Raw genomic sequence first — 16553 nt, 5'->3', positions numbered from 1 at the left:
CGTTCTTCACCTTCTTTCCCTTCAGACCGTTCTTGACTCTTAGCTTGGCGAATGGACTGGTGGTGTGGTATCTGGAGGTGGAGATGGAGCGAGAGAATTGTTGGTGTTTAGAGGTCCTTTCCATTATTCTGAAATAGCTGAGCAAGGACGAGCTCAGGGTTTTGAGAATGGTAGTTGGAATGTTGTTCCCTTTGGACCGGTATGGCGCTTTTGGTTTCTTATCTTTGTAAACATCTAGACCTTATATTAGAGATATACTTTATGAGAAACAATCAATACTCTACCTCGGTGAAAAGTAAACGAGTTAGAGAACCGGAGTTATGGATATTCGAATGGAGGTTTAAGAGGGCTTGCATGCTAGCTGGCTTGTGGGATCGGTTAAGGCTAACTGCGGACTATGACAGTGATAATATGGTTATTTCTAGAAACCAGGGGTTTAATACAATAACATCCTCCAATACAGAAAACTCTATAAGCAGCGCAGAATTAATAGGCCTGTTTACAAAGAGTCCCCACTTCCGGTTCCTCCGTATCCTTTATACACCGAACAAGGCAAAAAATTATTTTCCTTAAAAGCGGCTGCGAATAACCATCCCTTTGCATCATTCCTATTCAGTTTTAAGTGTGGATACTTGATAGAGTCAAGGAATACACTACCAGCCACGGGGACGGGGTCAAACGGCAACTGGGTCAATGAAGTGTTAAAGATCCTAATCTGGTTGTCGCATATCAGAAAGTTTCCGGTAAACGGTTGGTTCGTGACATTCCTAATACTATTTTTTTATTTCATCGATCAAAAGGTGAGTAGACCATCTTCTATAATTTCAGAAAAAGCTTTGACGTACAAATTCCATGGAATATCCGGCGTGGCCGGTGCTAATTTGACATATCCATTTGGTGTTTTATGGTTAATGTTGAGGGTACCCGTAAAATTAAAATATACCTCTCCAGGTGCACTAGCCTTCGAAACCGGGACAAAGTCGTAGGGATCGCCCGGAGGATCCATGCTTGCGATAGGGGTGAAGAGACCATAAACAGAAAGGCCCAATAATCCAACCGGATTGAGATTTATCCAGTTCACTGGCGCGTAAACGAAATTCGAGTAACCGTCTTTGAGTATGTCGACGAATGGGAAGGCTATTCGGAAGGTCTGCGAGTACATCTCATAATCATTAGCACCTTAATTGACTACATAGCTTATATACAAATGAGTGAAAAGGGAACACACGGTAAAGTCTGGAATCGTGAGTCCAAACCCATGGATATCATGTTCCAGTTGAATGGCAACGATGAGCTATAAACAATATATATCAAAGTCACAAAGGGTGAACCTAGGTTAGTTGCATATTATCCATGAGGCAGTAAATAGTGGATTTTTGTGAAATCTTTTCCTCACAGGATACATGTCCTCCAGCCATCCTGGCAATAGCTCACGATACGCAGCCGTCAATATCGGATATTGTGCCGGAATTATAGCTCGAGCTTGAGTTATTGGAATAGGTACAACCACAATTGTTGAATTAATTGTCGCAGTGACGTCGAGTAAACCATATTGCTGCCAAATCGGATTCGGCTGGGACTGACTGGTTGGTAGGGGTAGGGGGACACGAATATCGATTCCGATACTATTTATTAGACCACTGCTCGCGAATGGAAGAACGACTAAAAGGATTGAAACAGCATATGAACTCGCAGATATCATGTGAACCCGCATTTTGTTGTTTTGGTATATATATACGGTATTAATATACGGTATTGATATATCAATCGATATCGCGTAAGGATATATAAAGGACTGGTAGTCTCATAAAGACCCCAGGCGGACGGACCGTATATAAAGATCCTAGATCGAGATCGAGATCTCCCTTCCAGCATCAATTTGATCTTAACAGCTTAATTAATTAGCTGCAGAATACTCTCCTACATGCTCATTCGGAATGGCCCGCATGAACGTGTACAATGATATGTCCAACAGTTTGAGGAGAAGTAAGCTAAGAGTAAAAATGGTTGGGAGCTCGCGAATCGAATCGGGGCATCTTGCATGAACAGAGATCTAGATCGAGAGGTGTATCAATATCACTAACCTAATAAAGTTTAGCCCAGTTAATGACGACCGGGATAGCTTGGAGAACAAGGGCTTCGAGGATGTGAAGGTCAAAGCTAAAGCGCCTGTGGATCCCAGTGACCTGGTTGGGCGGGAGGTTGGTAGGTATCGGTATACCCGTATACCTTGTACCCAGGTATTTCAGTAAGAACTCAAGTACATGCATACATACTACTTACTTAGTATGCATGCATACATATGTCGACTTGATCAATTGAATATTCTGCAGTAACCTCGTTTACCGCGAACTGGGATATGGTGCTATTCCAATAGCCCCAAAGAATATTACGATAGCAGCATCGAATTATCTGAAATTATAAGTATGTGGAACGATAATAAATTTGCAAAGCATCGTGCTCAAAGGATTTTCAATTTTGATGCGGGTCCAGCTTCTAGGTTAAATTCAATCAAGATAAAACCCAAGTCATGATCAAGTAAATTTATGGATAGATGTAGTCTCTGCCTCGATATATATTCTTATTCTAATCTACTACTCTAAAATAAACACCCCGGCAATACTTCTAACTAACAAGTAAACAGCCGCTTGAAGCCTCAAACTTATAATTAAAATACCCATGGACCCTCAAGTCAACCCCGCCGACATCGCCATAATCCAACAGTGGTGGGAGAACCTCACAGCCGCGGCTGCAAATGACCTTTCAGAGGTACGGGTACATGAATCCCCTTCAGCTTCTCCAAGTCCTCCCCCCGGAGCATTATCTCCGGATTCAATATCTTCAACCCCTGCAGCACCATTTTCACGCTTTGAACTTCTCCCCGGTGAGATCCGTAATGAAGTCTACGCCTACCTTCTTTCCCCTTCTCTGAACACCTCTCACGATGTCTACACCTACCCGCTCGACCCCGCCCGCAACGCCAACAATAACAACACAGTATCAATCCCTTCTTCCTCGTCCACGAACCTCAATGATTCTGACAATATAAATACCATTGCTCCAACATACCCAACGGATATTTATACCTACCGTGGTCTCACTCCCAGGAAAGTCACAAATGAAGATCAAATCTCCTCTTCGGACTCTGATAGTGATGATGTCGAGCTTGTTGTATATTCGAAGGGAAATGCAATGGCAACGATGTCCAGAATTCGAATATATCATGAAATCTTATTAACAAATAAGAGGATATATAAAGAAGCCCATAGATATTTATACACCATCTGTGGGCCGGTATTAAAGATCAGGGGGATCCCGTATACTAGTTCTTTATGCCGGTTAATGGGTCGGCTGGGATTCCGATGGTTTTATACCCGTCCGACGAAGCGGGATATCAAGGGTAGCATGGGCACTTTGGATATTATATGGAAGGAGGTTAAGAGTGATGATGAAAGTACACCCAAGATGAAGTTCACACCGGGGTCGAAGGATCCTGAAATCGTCTTAACGGAATCACAGATTACGCCCTTCGTCCAATTACTACAAATCCTCAGTATGCATACATTCATCTGCTAACTTTACTAGTATATCATACTGAAATACTAATTGTATTCGTTCAAATCAGAAATCAGAGACACCGATCAATCTCAATTCTTCTCCCTTACATTCACTCTTCACACCCCACAGAACATCTACCAAGAACCAATCTCCTCTTCGACTACAATTTCGCTATTCCAAACTACCGTTCTCGAAACCTTCAAATCATTCACTGGCACGGGCATAAAGTACAAATTCCTCCCGGGATCCAATCACAACCCCGGAGAAATCTCTCAATACCTCAAGTTTTACAACCAGCCAATAATGTGGATCCGAGCCGAAGCGCTCCGAATAGTACTCTTAATAAAATACATATCAAAACAAGGTCTAAATCCACAATACAAACAACGAGATCTAGTCGACGACTTTTGCAAATGGGTTTTCATTGGAGATTTAGTCCGCAACAAAGTTGATGGTTCTTATCAACAACTGGCAGATTTTAGGCCCCGGATGGATGACTTATACCCAGTTCTGACACTGAAACAAATAGTCCACATATGCTTCTACAACGTTTCAAAGTGTTTGTTCCTTATGGTCGTTAGAAATATTTTACCCGAAGAACTGGAGATTACGGATGAACTTGGTACTTTAAAGGAACTTTGCCATGATTTGGACGAAATAACTTCGCAGACAATGGAAGTGGAGACCGATCTGGGGTATAAAGAAATGACCGTTTTGAAACCAGACCATATCGCTAGTGTCAATCATTTACAGGCTATGATCTGTTTTTATTGTCATGAAAGAGGGATGGCTGGTAAGGGAATCGAATACTTCCAAAAGTGCATCAAGAACTCTGAGGGCCAGAGGAAACGAGATTTTGAATTTCTAGCCCATGCAGCGGATACTTGGAGAAATGATGGTCGAGTTACTGGTGAGGTAAACACCCCCTACCCCTACCTCCTAAACCTCTATTCCCCCCTTCAAAATTCCCAATATTACTAAGGGAACTATGGCTGATAATATCTATTAGTTAATGTACACCCTACTCCAACGTTTTCCGGAAGCCGACCTAGACATCGACTTCCCCGACAAGATGGAATCCTCTCGTCTACACTACGAATGGACACTCCTTCAAAGATATGGATACATCGGCGACCCTCTGACCGACAGGTTCGTGCACATGCCCACAACAAACGGCCCAAATCTTAACAATTTCCCCGACAATCTTTATCTGGAAGACTATAAAGCCTCGAGGTTTGCGAAGAAAGTATGGTTGGGCACTGGGACGGACGAATTGTTTATTAGTGATCCATTGTAGGAATACAATTGCACTGATTAGTTCCGGATATTAACTAAAACGGATATATATATAAATATCGAGCGAGATACCTATTTCAAGCTCTCTCCTCTATAACTTCGACTCCACCTCCAATCTCATGGGTCATCTTGATCACGAACACACTCTTCCCTGTCGAAAAACACTCAGAATACCCTTCACCCCCGGATTCAACCCTCTCTAAAAACAAAAACCTCTTCGTAATAACTCTTACATCGGATACGTGCAACATCAAACCTGCCCCCTTCCTACCAACAGTAAAAAACTTTAGTACTCTAACATTTGGAAATCGTGAATGAATACTCTCCGCAACCTATATATACCATACTCTACATATTAGCCCCAGTCCTAGATATTCCCTTTCATACCAAAATTTAAACCTAGAATCAAGAAAGCTAGATATCTAAAACTTACATTTGCAAGGTTTATCGTTTCCTTCCTAGTCCCTACACTTAGCTCCTCCACCATCTCCCCGCTCAAATCCACAACCCCCATCTCCAACTCCGGCCAACAGTCAACCACAATCTCCACTCTCTTAACCCTACTCATTCCCCATCTTCCTCTACTAACCCACCTATCTTCACACCCCTTTGGCGGCATTCTAAGGTAATTTGTCACAAAAACCTTTAGGTCCAGCACGCTCTCCATCGATCTCCCAACAGCCCTCCTAATCGCCTCCATCCTCTCTGACGTATTTATCTCTCCAATCTCAAAAGACCGTTTTGTTCCCCTATAAAAAACCACCAGCTTCTCAAGTTTTGCATAGCTCCCATCCGTCATTTCTTCATCCAATAATTTCTCAATATCATCTCTTATTCCCACCCCTCTAGCAGGGGTTTTACAGCGGAATTCAGCATGTTTGAGACGGGGGTTTAGTACCAATGTCTTCCTGATAATAAATAAAAACTGGTTGAATGATATCCCCAACGAATCGGTAAATGTGAATTTCGTTATACCGGGGAAGTTAATTATAAAATTGGGAAATCCGACGGTGGAGTTTATATGTGCTTTGTCGGAAGTTAACATTGATGGGGTGTAGTTTATATCTAGTAATCTGGTTCTTTCAGTCAGCCATGTATATAACCCTATCCACTTAATTAATATAATATATTAATCCCAATCCAGGAACTTAATAGTGTAAATGAGAAGGGCTATATATAATAGATATACCGCGTACGAGCCCCAAACTTCTTGAACCCATTCAATTCTTTATAAGAAAGTCCGCTGGAAACTATAAAGTCTCTATAAAGATATGAGCTCGCAAGGTGATGGAGCCGTTTGCAGACACGGGAAAGGGCCACATAATTTTTGAGCTTGAAGCCTCCAGCTGAGAATATGTGGATCAGAAGTTCGTCGGGAAGGCGGACGAGAAACGAAGCACATGTCATTTTAAAACACTCTTTCTTCCGTATGTATACGTGAATGGGATCGAGATGAAATTGACTGGGAACCAAATAATGTTATTGTTGAATTTTCGACCCGCGCCAAAGCATCGGGACTGGAACAACTAAAGTCAGCGCCAAGTTTCGACGGGCGGCCCAAAGTGGAATATTTTATGCAATCAAACTTCCGTCGTTAGATGGCGAAGAGCAGAGCATGCATAACATTTCAGTCGTTTGCGCTATCGTAGTCTAATGTCTTCTATGTTACAGTATAAAACAACCATCATATCATGCATGCTAAATATCCACCCGTCTTTACAGACAGGTTAAAAATATCAGCGTGCAATCGTAGAAATACAGCGAGATGAGTAACAAGAAAATCCTAACGCCAGCCCTAGAATTCTATAATATAGAGGCCCCATTACATCCTCTGCGGCGCCGACTCCGCCCCAGGAGGTCTAAACTTTTCTTCAATGGCTGTTTCCCTATCAATCCTCCCCTTAGTAACCTCATAATCCACCTTCTCCTGGCCCGGATGAACAACCTCTCCAACCGCCCTTCTCTTCGCATTAGTATCTTTGACATCTGCCGGATCCCAGTACCTCCATTCATCGCATCCAAACTCCTTTCTTCGATCTGTAAATCCCTGGCTGTGCAACTGTTTCGCCTGTTCCATCAATAAACTAGCCAGCGCCTTGAGCTTCACATTCGTCTCCTCTCTACAGTACTTAACTATCTCTGATTCTAATTTAACTACCCCTTCGTAACCTAAATAGGTTCGTAGCGTCCAGGGCGCGATTGTCATGACTGTACGGATATTGATGTAATGTAATTCATCTCGGAGATGAACGGGGACGGATAGGTTCACCATCAGTGCACGGTGAACATCAACTATCGTAAGAATCTGTTCTCGCTTTGTATTGCTTGGTCGAAGAATTCCCATTAGACAAAAGATCGTGGCTACGACCTCCGCGCGACCATTGACCTCTGTCGGAGATTCGGCAATTTGTCCGCCAATCGTTCGGTACCCAATGTCCTTCTTCTCACCCATGGCACCGAATAGAGTAGGCGATTGCTCAAAAAATCGGAAATAAAGGATCATAGTAAGTGCCGAATGTCTCCAGAAGGTTGCGTTCCCACCCATAACCGAATTTAGAAGCGTAGCCAGGGCTTTTAGGATAGCAATTTTCTCAGGCCCTTCAGTCATTGCTTTGACAAGAATAATTTTGATGAAGTTGTAAAGAGATAGGAAGATTCCCGGAAGACCCCTATCCCCAGTCTTTTTCTGTTGGGGGTTAACAAAATCATCTACGGCAATGATTTGGGGCTCCTTCTCTTGGCTAACAACGTTGACGGCTTGTAATTGACCGACGATAACCTTTGCGGCATCCAAGTAACCATTGCTATTCCCGACGACTTGCATAACCTTCTTTGACAATTTCGTCTTGAAATTGGTCAAATCACCGTTCATGTAATAGGTCTTGATTGTTTTAACTCTGAGTTCCACGACCCCCATAGAGACACGGAATTCAGCGTAAGACGAAAAAAACCGAGCGTATCCGGGGTTTGGAGGGCCCATCTTGATGATTCCCTGCAAGTATCTTTGTTTCCATGCCAGGAGTTGGATGACCTTAGCCTTAATGTTTTCGTATTCGGAAGTAGCGTATGGCATCGTTGAAAGCAGCCTCTCAACCATTTCCTTGATTCCGGCCTAAAAATCTCAATTAGCAACTAAACCTGATAAATTGCGAAATTATCTCGGAGACATACTTCATTCACAACCCCTGGTGCTGTCGCCCGCTGCGGTTGCGCCTGTGCTTGTTGCGCCTGTACCTGTTGTACCTGTTGCGCCTGCTGTGCCTGAACTTGCTTCTCTTTTTCAAGCTTTTGCCGCTCTCTTTCCTGAAGGAACAGCTGCGCTTTCTCTTTCGCCGCCAGTTCAACCGCTTGCTGCGCATCTTGTGCCTCTTTGGCCTTTCTCGCAGCCTCGTCTTTCTTCCGTTGAGCTTCCTCCTTGATCTTCTGCTGCCTTTCTTGTTCTTCCCTCGCCCTCCTTTCCGCTTCTCTGATCTCCGCCAACCTCCGCTGTTCCTCCTCTCTTCTCAGCCGCTCGGCCAATTCTTTCGCCTGAGCAGCCTCCATTCTCCTTTTCTCCTCTGCTTCTCTCTTAATTCTCTCTTCATCTTCTTTTTGCCTTCTGGCAGCCTCCTCTCTCACGGCCTTCCTCCTCTTCAAGATCATATCTTCGAATTCTGTCTGTTGTTTTGCCTTCATCTCTTCGAAATGTCTTAGGTACTCCTCCCCTTCCTCAAACAGTTTTTCGTTCCTCCTGATGCTATCCTCAAGAGCACGTACCCTCGCTTTGTAGTCTTGTTCCTCCTTGATCTTACTATCCATAACAGCTTGTACCTCCTCATTGGTAAGACTTGGAAGATTTATCACGGGCGGGTCAGCCGGTAGATATTTTGTATGCTGGACCATTTCGGGGAGTAAAGAGTTTGATGACAGTGAAGATACCGGTCGACACTCATTAGGGCCAGAAACCACGGAGGTGATAGTTTCCGGTAAATAACGTTTTGTAGCGAGGTACACCAGCTTCCTTAGTACCTCTTTATCAGGTCCCTGAGGGGCAGTCTTTTTCATTGAAACCCCCTTAGCGGTAGCTCCCTTTTTCTTTCTGTTATGTGGATTCCATGATTCGCTTTCGATCTGTATCCGTTCCAACATCTGTACCAATGGTTCATCGTCGACATCTTTAGAATTAGAATTAGATTTTGCCGTCTTTTTCGTAGAGGAAGAAGAATTGTTGTCGTTATCGCCGTTGATGTTTTCAGGTAGTAAATCCAACGAAAACCCTCTAGCTACCCAATCCTTCCGGAATTGATCCTCAACAGCTTGTAGTTCAGCTTGAGTTTCCAGCCTATGGATCCTCATCGACTCACAAACTTGAGCTAAGGTCAATTCTACTTTCCCATCGTCAGTAACAACGGTAGAAGTTGTAGCAGCACCAGGAGGCGTCGTCCTCGACAAAGATATAGCGGCATCATCACCTTCGGTTCCCACGAAAATAGAAACTTCAGGTTGTAGAACGAGTGGTAGCTCTGGGGTCTTTGTTATGGGGATTGGTAGTCTGGATTCCGCTTTTGCTAATTCGAGAAGGTATGCATTCCATGCCTCTGCAGCACCCGGTTCGGCTTCTGGATCGTTTGGGTCGAGGTGCTCACGTTGACAGCCGTAGCCTTGACGGGAAGGGACGGAAGGCTCGGCCATCCTTTAAGATACGCTTTAAAGGAAGGAAGGAAGCGCGGAATGAAGGAAGATCTCAAAGTGGGACCGGAGAGGCCCTGGTTTGAGACGCGATGAATCGCAAGAGATTTGGTGGAGGTTAAGGTCGTAGGTTGTCCTGGATAAATGTGTGGAAGGAATCTACTGCTGGTAATGAGTTGCAGGGAGACGCGTTGTTGGGGGTTGTGGCAGCCTCGGTGGTGTCACAGCCTGTCTGCCTGGCCTAGGTACGTAACTACTACTTCTACTACTACTCAAGCACGCACTGGGTACTTAGGCAGATACCCCCTCAATTAGGTGCCTACGTAGGTGAGTAAGGAGTTAAGTTCCAGGCTGTTAACCAAATAGGATCCAATGTTGGTTCAGTCGCGGGTCGTCTAGATAAAATCCCTGTTTGTGCAACTGCACAAGGCGCCATGTTAGTGTGTGAGTTTCAGCCATCAAATGATAGGTACGGCGGCACGCAATGGAGCCAAAGGAGGTCATAGTAAATCAAAAACCTAAAAGTAATAAAAGCAAAAAGCAAGAACAATTGGAACTGCAAAAAGGAGACGATTAGAACCATGGAACAGTGATCATAGGGGAACAGGAACAAATTTATTGAACTATAGCTAAGCTATACTTCGCATATGAAAAATAGCAATAAATAGAAAAGCATTTTGAAAAATAAAAGAACAGCAAAACTTGAAGGGGGAGGGGGTTAGGGCAGGGGGAACGGGAAAGGGGATGAAAGGGAAAGGGAAAGGGAAAGGGAAAGGGAAAAGGCACCAGGGGAAACGAGCGGGGGCAAGAGAACGAGGGGGGCGGGCACAAAAGCAAGACGATGAAAAAATGTTAAAAAAAACATCGTCTATAACAACAGTCCTTCTTCCATTTGCTTATCATCATCGTAATCTCTCTACTGTATATCTTAAACGTTTATTAGTATATGTATGATGATAGAAAGATGTCAGTAGCGGGAAGACTTACATTCTTTCAACTTCATGTGATCTTTGGCCCACAGTGTGTAGGGTCCAAGCTACAACACTGGGGCTGGCCTCCGTGAATTGAATGCTGCGGCTCAACATGCCCTCCCTCCATGGCGGGAGGGGCGGCAGAGAGACGAGGCAGCGGTGGGTTACCGAAGACTCACCATTGTGAGTGTTCTATGCATGAATTTTTTAGTACTGAAGTGCAAAAAAAAGCGGAAGCAAGCGAGTATATAGCTTACCGGTGCCTGGTTCAGGGGGCATAGGGCCGCGGTTGTGGTGGTAATTGTGATGATGGTGGTAGTGAGGCCGTGAGGTCGTGTCTGGGATGAGTTTGGGGGAGTTGGGCGGGCCTGGGAGGGAGGGCTTAGTCTATGAGGACCACTGGGAGGGTGGCCTCGTCCTCGGGGGCTAGTTATAAAACGCGTGCATCAGTAAACATTTCATGTAAATGTGGAGAAAGGTAAAAGAATAAACTTACTTATTTCCGAGGAGGTATCCTCCCAAAGCCACTCCCTCGAGTCTAAATCGGCGATCTTGGCCTTTATTTCGGCCAAGGATCGCTCGATTTCGTTGAGGCCCGCCAAAGCCTCCTGGTACTCCTCCCGCCTCATCTTCAACACGGCCTCAGTGGCCTCACACAGCCGGTCAAGCGCCCGGCTGTAGGCGCTGAGTGGAGGGACGGGCATCGGCCCCTGTCCCTTGAACAGGGGCCAGCCCTTCCACCAGTCAGAATCGAAGAGCGGTTTCATTGCCGCCTCCCAGAGTAGGACGAATTTGGGATCTGGGAGGCGGCGGCGGCAGCGGTTCCTCCGTGAGGGGAGGACCGTGGGCACAGAAGTGCTGGGAGGGAAGTCCTCGGCTGACTCCAGCCGAGAAACTTTCCACTCCCGCTCACGGTCCCCACCCCCTTCGACGGCGCGTTTGGCGGGGCGCCGCATTGTTGGTTCGGGTCCTGAGACCTGAATCCAACCCCCGCAGGTGGTTGTTTGTGGCGGCGGCGACGGCAGCGGTGGCGGCGTTGGTGATGCCGGTAGTGGTGGGAGGGGGTGCCCAATCCCCTCTCCGGCGGCCGCATTTTTCTCCTCTTCGGCGGCGCGCCGCTCCCGTCCCCGCTCCAAGATACCTCGGAGGTATCTTTCCAGGAGCTCGTGGGAGCTCCCAGCATCCTGCTCGAAGCTACGAAGAAAATCTTCGTGCTTCGGACCAGGGGCCGTTAAAGACTCCCACGAGTACTCAGGTGGATTAAGTTCCTCGCCGAGGTACTTATCCACCAATGACATTGGTGGTGGCGGAGCAGGGACGGGGACTGGACCTGGGGCGGGGGCGGGGGCGACAACCTGGGGGACCAAATAGTCCCAAACGTATCTGGCCACATCTGCGAGCCAAGCCACCCATACGAGGTGCACAAAAATTGATGCGAAAGGAGCAACCCTTTCGACTTTGGTGTGTCCGAAGACACGGAAGAAGGGCTGGGGGAGGGGCTGGGGATGGGGCCGGGCAGGAAAGAGCGAGCAAAACTGGGCGAACAACGAAACGGAGAACTGGGCCCAAGAGGAGAAAAGGGGACGGGGATCGGGGAATAAACACCAGGTGGGGGGGAGGTCAGTGGGATATCTCAAACTTGCGGTAGTAATGTGATCCAAAGCTACCATGTAGAGATAGAAGCAAACGAAGGTGAAGAAACAAATGAGAATCATCTGGCACATCATGACAGTCGAGACCGACATTGTTGCAAGAAGATGATACAGGAAGAAACGGATAAAAACAAATAGGAAATACAGGAGTAGGGATATCTTGCTCGAAATTGGGAGCAAAGTCACCAAAGTCAAACGAAGATAGAACAAGAAGGGAATGAAGAATATCTTGCAAGATAACGAAACAAAAGTCACGAGATCCTACGAAGATAGCGAAGAGGATAGGGAGAGAGAATATCTTGCCAGAGAACCTGACGAAGATAGCGAAGAGGAGTTAGGTATGGAAGAATATCTTGCAGGATAACGAAACTAAAAGTCACGGGATCCCACGAAGATAGCGAAGAGGAAAAATAGGGAGAAGCAATTCCGTTTCAAAAAGAAAGCGAAAAGGCTCTTACTGAAAATTAAATTGTCAAAAGCAGGGACAAACTACGGCGGCTCGGCTCGTAGAATGTACGACAGATAAGAAGTTTTGAAAAGCGATAAAAGTTGCGATAGCAGAAGGCGAAGTTGTCGAATTGGAAGCGGGAGTGTGGTTGAAGGGGAGAGGAGAAAAGGAAATGGAGACAAAGAGGAGGGATTTAAATGGATAGAAGAACCATTCCGTTAGGGAAACCTTTTCCTCTCATCGGATAGCCGAAAAGGGAAATAATAATGAAAAGACGTTGCTGAGCATTGAAGGTCGACAGATATTTTGGCGATGTTGTGTGACCGTGTGTCATTTTTGGGAGGCTTGTGTTGTCGCTCTCAGAATGGTCGCCAAGAGCCATTCAACTGCCCTGACAGAAATGCTCGGCAAGACTGCCTGTAGCTTCGCAGAAGATTGGACATTTTGAAACATCAAGCCTTATCTTATCAACCAAATGCTGCGGTGCAAAGGCCATAAGCTGGCCTACACTGCTTGTCTTCCATGATTTACTGCTCCTTCGTTTTCAATTCACCAACCAATGCCAATAATTTCCCAGTCATGAAGCTTCCCCTGTGGTTTAAAACCCCCATCTATAGCCTCAGTCTGATCCCCAATCTCCTCTTCCCTCCTCTCCTTTCATACGTGGCGCAGCCATATAGAAATCTTCGACAATCGCCCTAGCTAGGGACTTCCAGTCTTATTCTCCGAATCCATCATATCCAATCCCCTTCGCCCCAGAAAAAGGTGAAAGCAACAAAAAGCAAACTGGCAGCATAACTCAAACAAAAATCAAAACTTCTGAACTGAACCAGCATATCCATACCGTATACTATTATACGAACAGAACAAAGATGTTCTATCGATTTATCGAAGTCGGCCGTATACGAAACCAGTGCCAGGGTCAACCCGTTGCTGGGGACCAAGGCCGCCGATGTAGAGGTGTACACAAGGGAAACGTTTGGAGCAGTCCTCTTCGGACGCCACACGAGGTGTATATGTCGTCTTAAGCCCAGGCAGTCGTTTCCCCACCGGCGTATTGTGTTATATCGAGCCTAGTACTGCCCAAGAGAAGCTCAAGTTCTCCCGTACCTGTTCAATCGATATCGTCGCACTTCCGTCGTCCGGGGAAAAACAGGCTACTAAACACAATTATATCAGTGTACCGCCCCCGGAACTACCAAACCGAAACCCCAATCAAGTAGATCCTACCACAGTCGAAGGGTCCCAAGGGCCAAATTCGAGTATTCTATATCGTCGATTCGTCGGTAGAGTCGTGGAAAACCATCAATCAAAGCGGTGGATCCATGGGGTGACGTTAGAATTGGCGGTGTGTTGGGGCGCGTTTACCGAATTGATCACCCATTTTCTTGTTCGTCGCGTAAAAGCGCATGGCTGGGCGCTGACAAGGCCATGCACTGGCAGGTAACTACCTCGCATACAGAACTTAATTAAATTCACCGATCCAAGGATATTTATAATCAAAATCTATAAAGTATTCGATGCGGTATACGTACATGTGCATGTACGGGCTAACGAAGAGGCTATACCAGGTTACTGTTTATCTACAGGATGGTAATGGACGCTATCGATATCTGGCAAGGTAGATCTGATACCTAAGTCACGTCAACGGCACATACCGGACGGAATTCTACATAGTACTTACCTCTAGCTACGGGTGGATCCACTCAATAATATTAACCTGAATCCTGCATAGGACTAGGGGAGGTAACTCTCCATGAAATTCGAGCTTGGTGGCAGCTCCTTAAGTACTACCCTTGTAATCTCATTCGAACGTACTTGGTACAAGTACTCTTCTGGCTTTCTTTCGCCAGGCTTGGATATTGTAGCATAATATTGGGTCCTAATCCAAATGTTGGCAAGCAGTACCATATCAAAATCAAATCCCATTGCAGAGGAAATAATCATTATCTTGCGACAGAGTGGGCAACGTATATTCCAATAAGTACTAGTATATGTAATCGAGCTAATCAATTACCCCTTATACATAACTATACGTAGGTAGGTGCACAAGGCTAGGTACCTAATACTACGTGGGAAATCAATGCTAGGACGTAAGTAAGCTACCTAAGTCAACCAAAATTTGATCAGGAGCGTAGCGTTAACTACACAGGCAAATCATGGCTCCGAGAGTCGACTAGCGCTATGTACCTAGGATATTAATATTAATATTAATATCGATATATATATACTTTCCAAGACCTATAGCTACTTACTCAAGGACCTAATATATATATAAGGGCTCAATTACTGAGGTTTTGGTTTATCTAAGTACTTAATCAGTACTTATATACGCTTAGGCGCCTACATAGCATGCTTGATTTGAAGCGTGAGTACCTAATAGGCCTAGGATCCCTTAATATTAAAGTATTCAATTGTATTACCAACCTTGCACGTACGGGAGACACATGCACAGGCAATCCACAGGTACATACTTAAGTACTTAAGTAGTTATAACTACGTACGTATAGATCAATAGTTTCAAGTATGATTGGGAACGATAACTAGTGTCTACCTAAGTACTTAGGTAAGTACCTAGGTACTTAATAGTCTAGTTTTTAGACGGGTACTGAACCCACCAGACTAGGTACTTAAGTAACTACTTAAGTGGATACATGTACCTAGGTATATAGCTGTGGCCAGCCGTTGTCTGAGCACGAGACGAGATTTGGCCTTATTCTCACAGTACCTTGACGGTACATGAAAATGCAAAGTAGTAGACGACTACTTACCTAAAGCACTCTCTCAGCCAGGATACTGTCCTTCCACTGCTCCACCCTCTTCGTAGTATCCACAACCACTAACTTTCCTCCAACCCACCCGCCCATTTCCTTGACATCTCCCCCCCCCTCAACTTCCTCTAACACCACCCCAGCATCATCAACATCACTCCCAACGCCCAATCTGACCGATCCCTCCACCTCTTCTCCATAATAAACAAGACTCAAATGTGGAATAAACCCTTCCTGCCCACTCTCCGCGGGGGTCGTATACTTCTCCACCCAACACCTCGCTTCTTCCTCAGTATAACCCGGCAAGATAGCAGATCTAGCTGCTACAGCCAATGATTTCAGGGACGTGGATTTGTGTATCTCAATGGTGATTTTAGTCCAGAACGCTGTTCCGTAGCGGATACGTCTGAATTTTACGACGGGTGGTTCTTGGATGGTAATCAAATCTAGTACATTTTGGAAATCTGTAGAGGAGGTGAGAGGGATACCGGAGGAGATGGTGATGTGGGGTTGGAAGTCCGCTATGTCATCATATTAGTATTGAAAGATATATGATAAATGGAGAAATTGGAAACATACGAACAGGACCGGGGATACGAGGAGGGAGAGTATTGGATATGAGGGTCTTTAGGATCGTAGAGAGGGCTCCGGGTGGTGGGAGGAGCCAGAGGGAAGCTATATCACCATCATCACCATCATCAACTAATTGCCTCTTCACTTCAAAGGGTGTATTGTTTTGTGATGACCGATGAGAGATGGATGGATGCAGGATGACGTACCGCCTACACGTCTATCGATTAGCTCATTGCGCTAGTAGTCAACCGAACGGGAAAGAGAAAAAAAAGTTTTACCAGCCATGTTTTCTTCGCGTCTGAATCAACTACGAAAAAGAATTCGATCAAAGTAGTCGCAATTGATTGCACAGGTTTACGGAGTTTGTGATGATTCTTACGGGATAGAATAAAAGTGGAGAGAGATAATAATAATATATTCATCAAGGCTAAGGCACTAAGAATAATGGACAAACACACAAACACACACACACACGTGCATCGGAATCAAACCGACACTGGCCCAATATCAAGCCACCAACAAATCACGAAAAAATAAGAAAAATTATCGCGAACTCGCAATCACAAACATACGATCACGTCTCAATTGGCACCCATCAATCGGGTAAACATCCAGA

The 16553-nt window shown here is 45.3% G+C and overlaps 6 protein-coding genes across 6 annotated transcripts; 1 reads left to right on the top strand and 5 right to left on the bottom strand.

The window, feature by feature from the left end:
- Positions 1-499: 499 nt before the first annotated feature.
- AOL_s00173g330 (uncharacterized protein) lies at positions 500-1714 on the bottom strand (the record flags this gene model as incomplete). The annotated part of the gene is made up of 4 exons (XM_011128072.1): positions 500-773; positions 846-1150; positions 1229-1294; positions 1397-1714. The coding sequence occupies 4 exons, from the start codon at positions 1712-1714 to the stop codon at positions 500-502; spliced, it is 963 nt and encodes a 320-aa protein (XP_011126374.1).
- Positions 1715-2679: 965 nt separating this feature from the next.
- AOL_s00173g329 (uncharacterized protein) lies at positions 2680-4855 on the top strand (the record flags this gene model as incomplete). Its single annotated transcript, XM_011128071.1, has 3 exons — positions 2680-3553; positions 3626-4473; positions 4568-4855. The coding sequence occupies 3 exons, from the start codon at positions 2680-2682 to the stop codon at positions 4853-4855; spliced, it is 2010 nt and encodes a 669-aa protein (XP_011126373.1).
- A 76-nt stretch (positions 4856-4931) lies between these two features.
- AOL_s00173g328 (uncharacterized protein) lies at positions 4932-5653 on the bottom strand (the record flags this gene model as incomplete). The annotated part of the gene is made up of 2 exons (XM_011128070.1): positions 4932-5186; positions 5288-5653. 2 exons carry the CDS (start codon positions 5651-5653, stop codon positions 4932-4934), a joined length of 621 nt encoding a protein of 206 aa, XP_011126372.1.
- A 1023-nt stretch (positions 5654-6676) lies between these two features.
- AOL_s00173g327 (uncharacterized protein) lies at positions 6677-9525 on the bottom strand (the record flags this gene model as incomplete). Its single annotated transcript, XM_011128069.1, has 2 exons — positions 6677-7966; positions 8026-9525. 2 exons carry the CDS (start codon positions 9523-9525, stop codon positions 6677-6679), a joined length of 2790 nt encoding a protein of 929 aa, XP_011126371.1.
- A 1350-nt stretch (positions 9526-10875) lies between these two features.
- AOL_s00173g326 (uncharacterized protein) lies at positions 10876-12238 on the bottom strand (the record flags this gene model as incomplete). The annotated part of the gene is made up of 2 exons (XM_011128068.1): positions 10876-10919; positions 10990-12238. The coding sequence occupies 2 exons, from the start codon at positions 12236-12238 to the stop codon at positions 10876-10878; spliced, it is 1293 nt and encodes a 430-aa protein (XP_011126370.1).
- A 3126-nt stretch (positions 12239-15364) lies between these two features.
- AOL_s00173g325 (uncharacterized protein) lies at positions 15365-16222 on the bottom strand (the record flags this gene model as incomplete). Its single annotated transcript, XM_011128067.1, has 3 exons — positions 15365-15885; positions 15944-16081; positions 16216-16222. 3 exons carry the CDS (start codon positions 16220-16222, stop codon positions 15365-15367), a joined length of 666 nt encoding a protein of 221 aa, XP_011126369.1.
- Positions 16223-16553: the final 331 nt, after the last annotated feature.

Source organism: Orbilia oligospora, assembly GCF_000225545.1.
Source record: "Orbilia oligospora ATCC 24927 unplaced genomic scaffold scaffold00173, whole genome shotgun sequence".
Classification (NCBI taxonomy): domain Eukaryota; kingdom Fungi; phylum Ascomycota; class Orbiliomycetes; order Orbiliales; family Orbiliaceae; genus Orbilia; species Orbilia oligospora.
The sequence above is the reverse complement of the archived record's forward strand: the minus strand, read 5'-3'. Positions and strand labels throughout refer to the sequence as shown.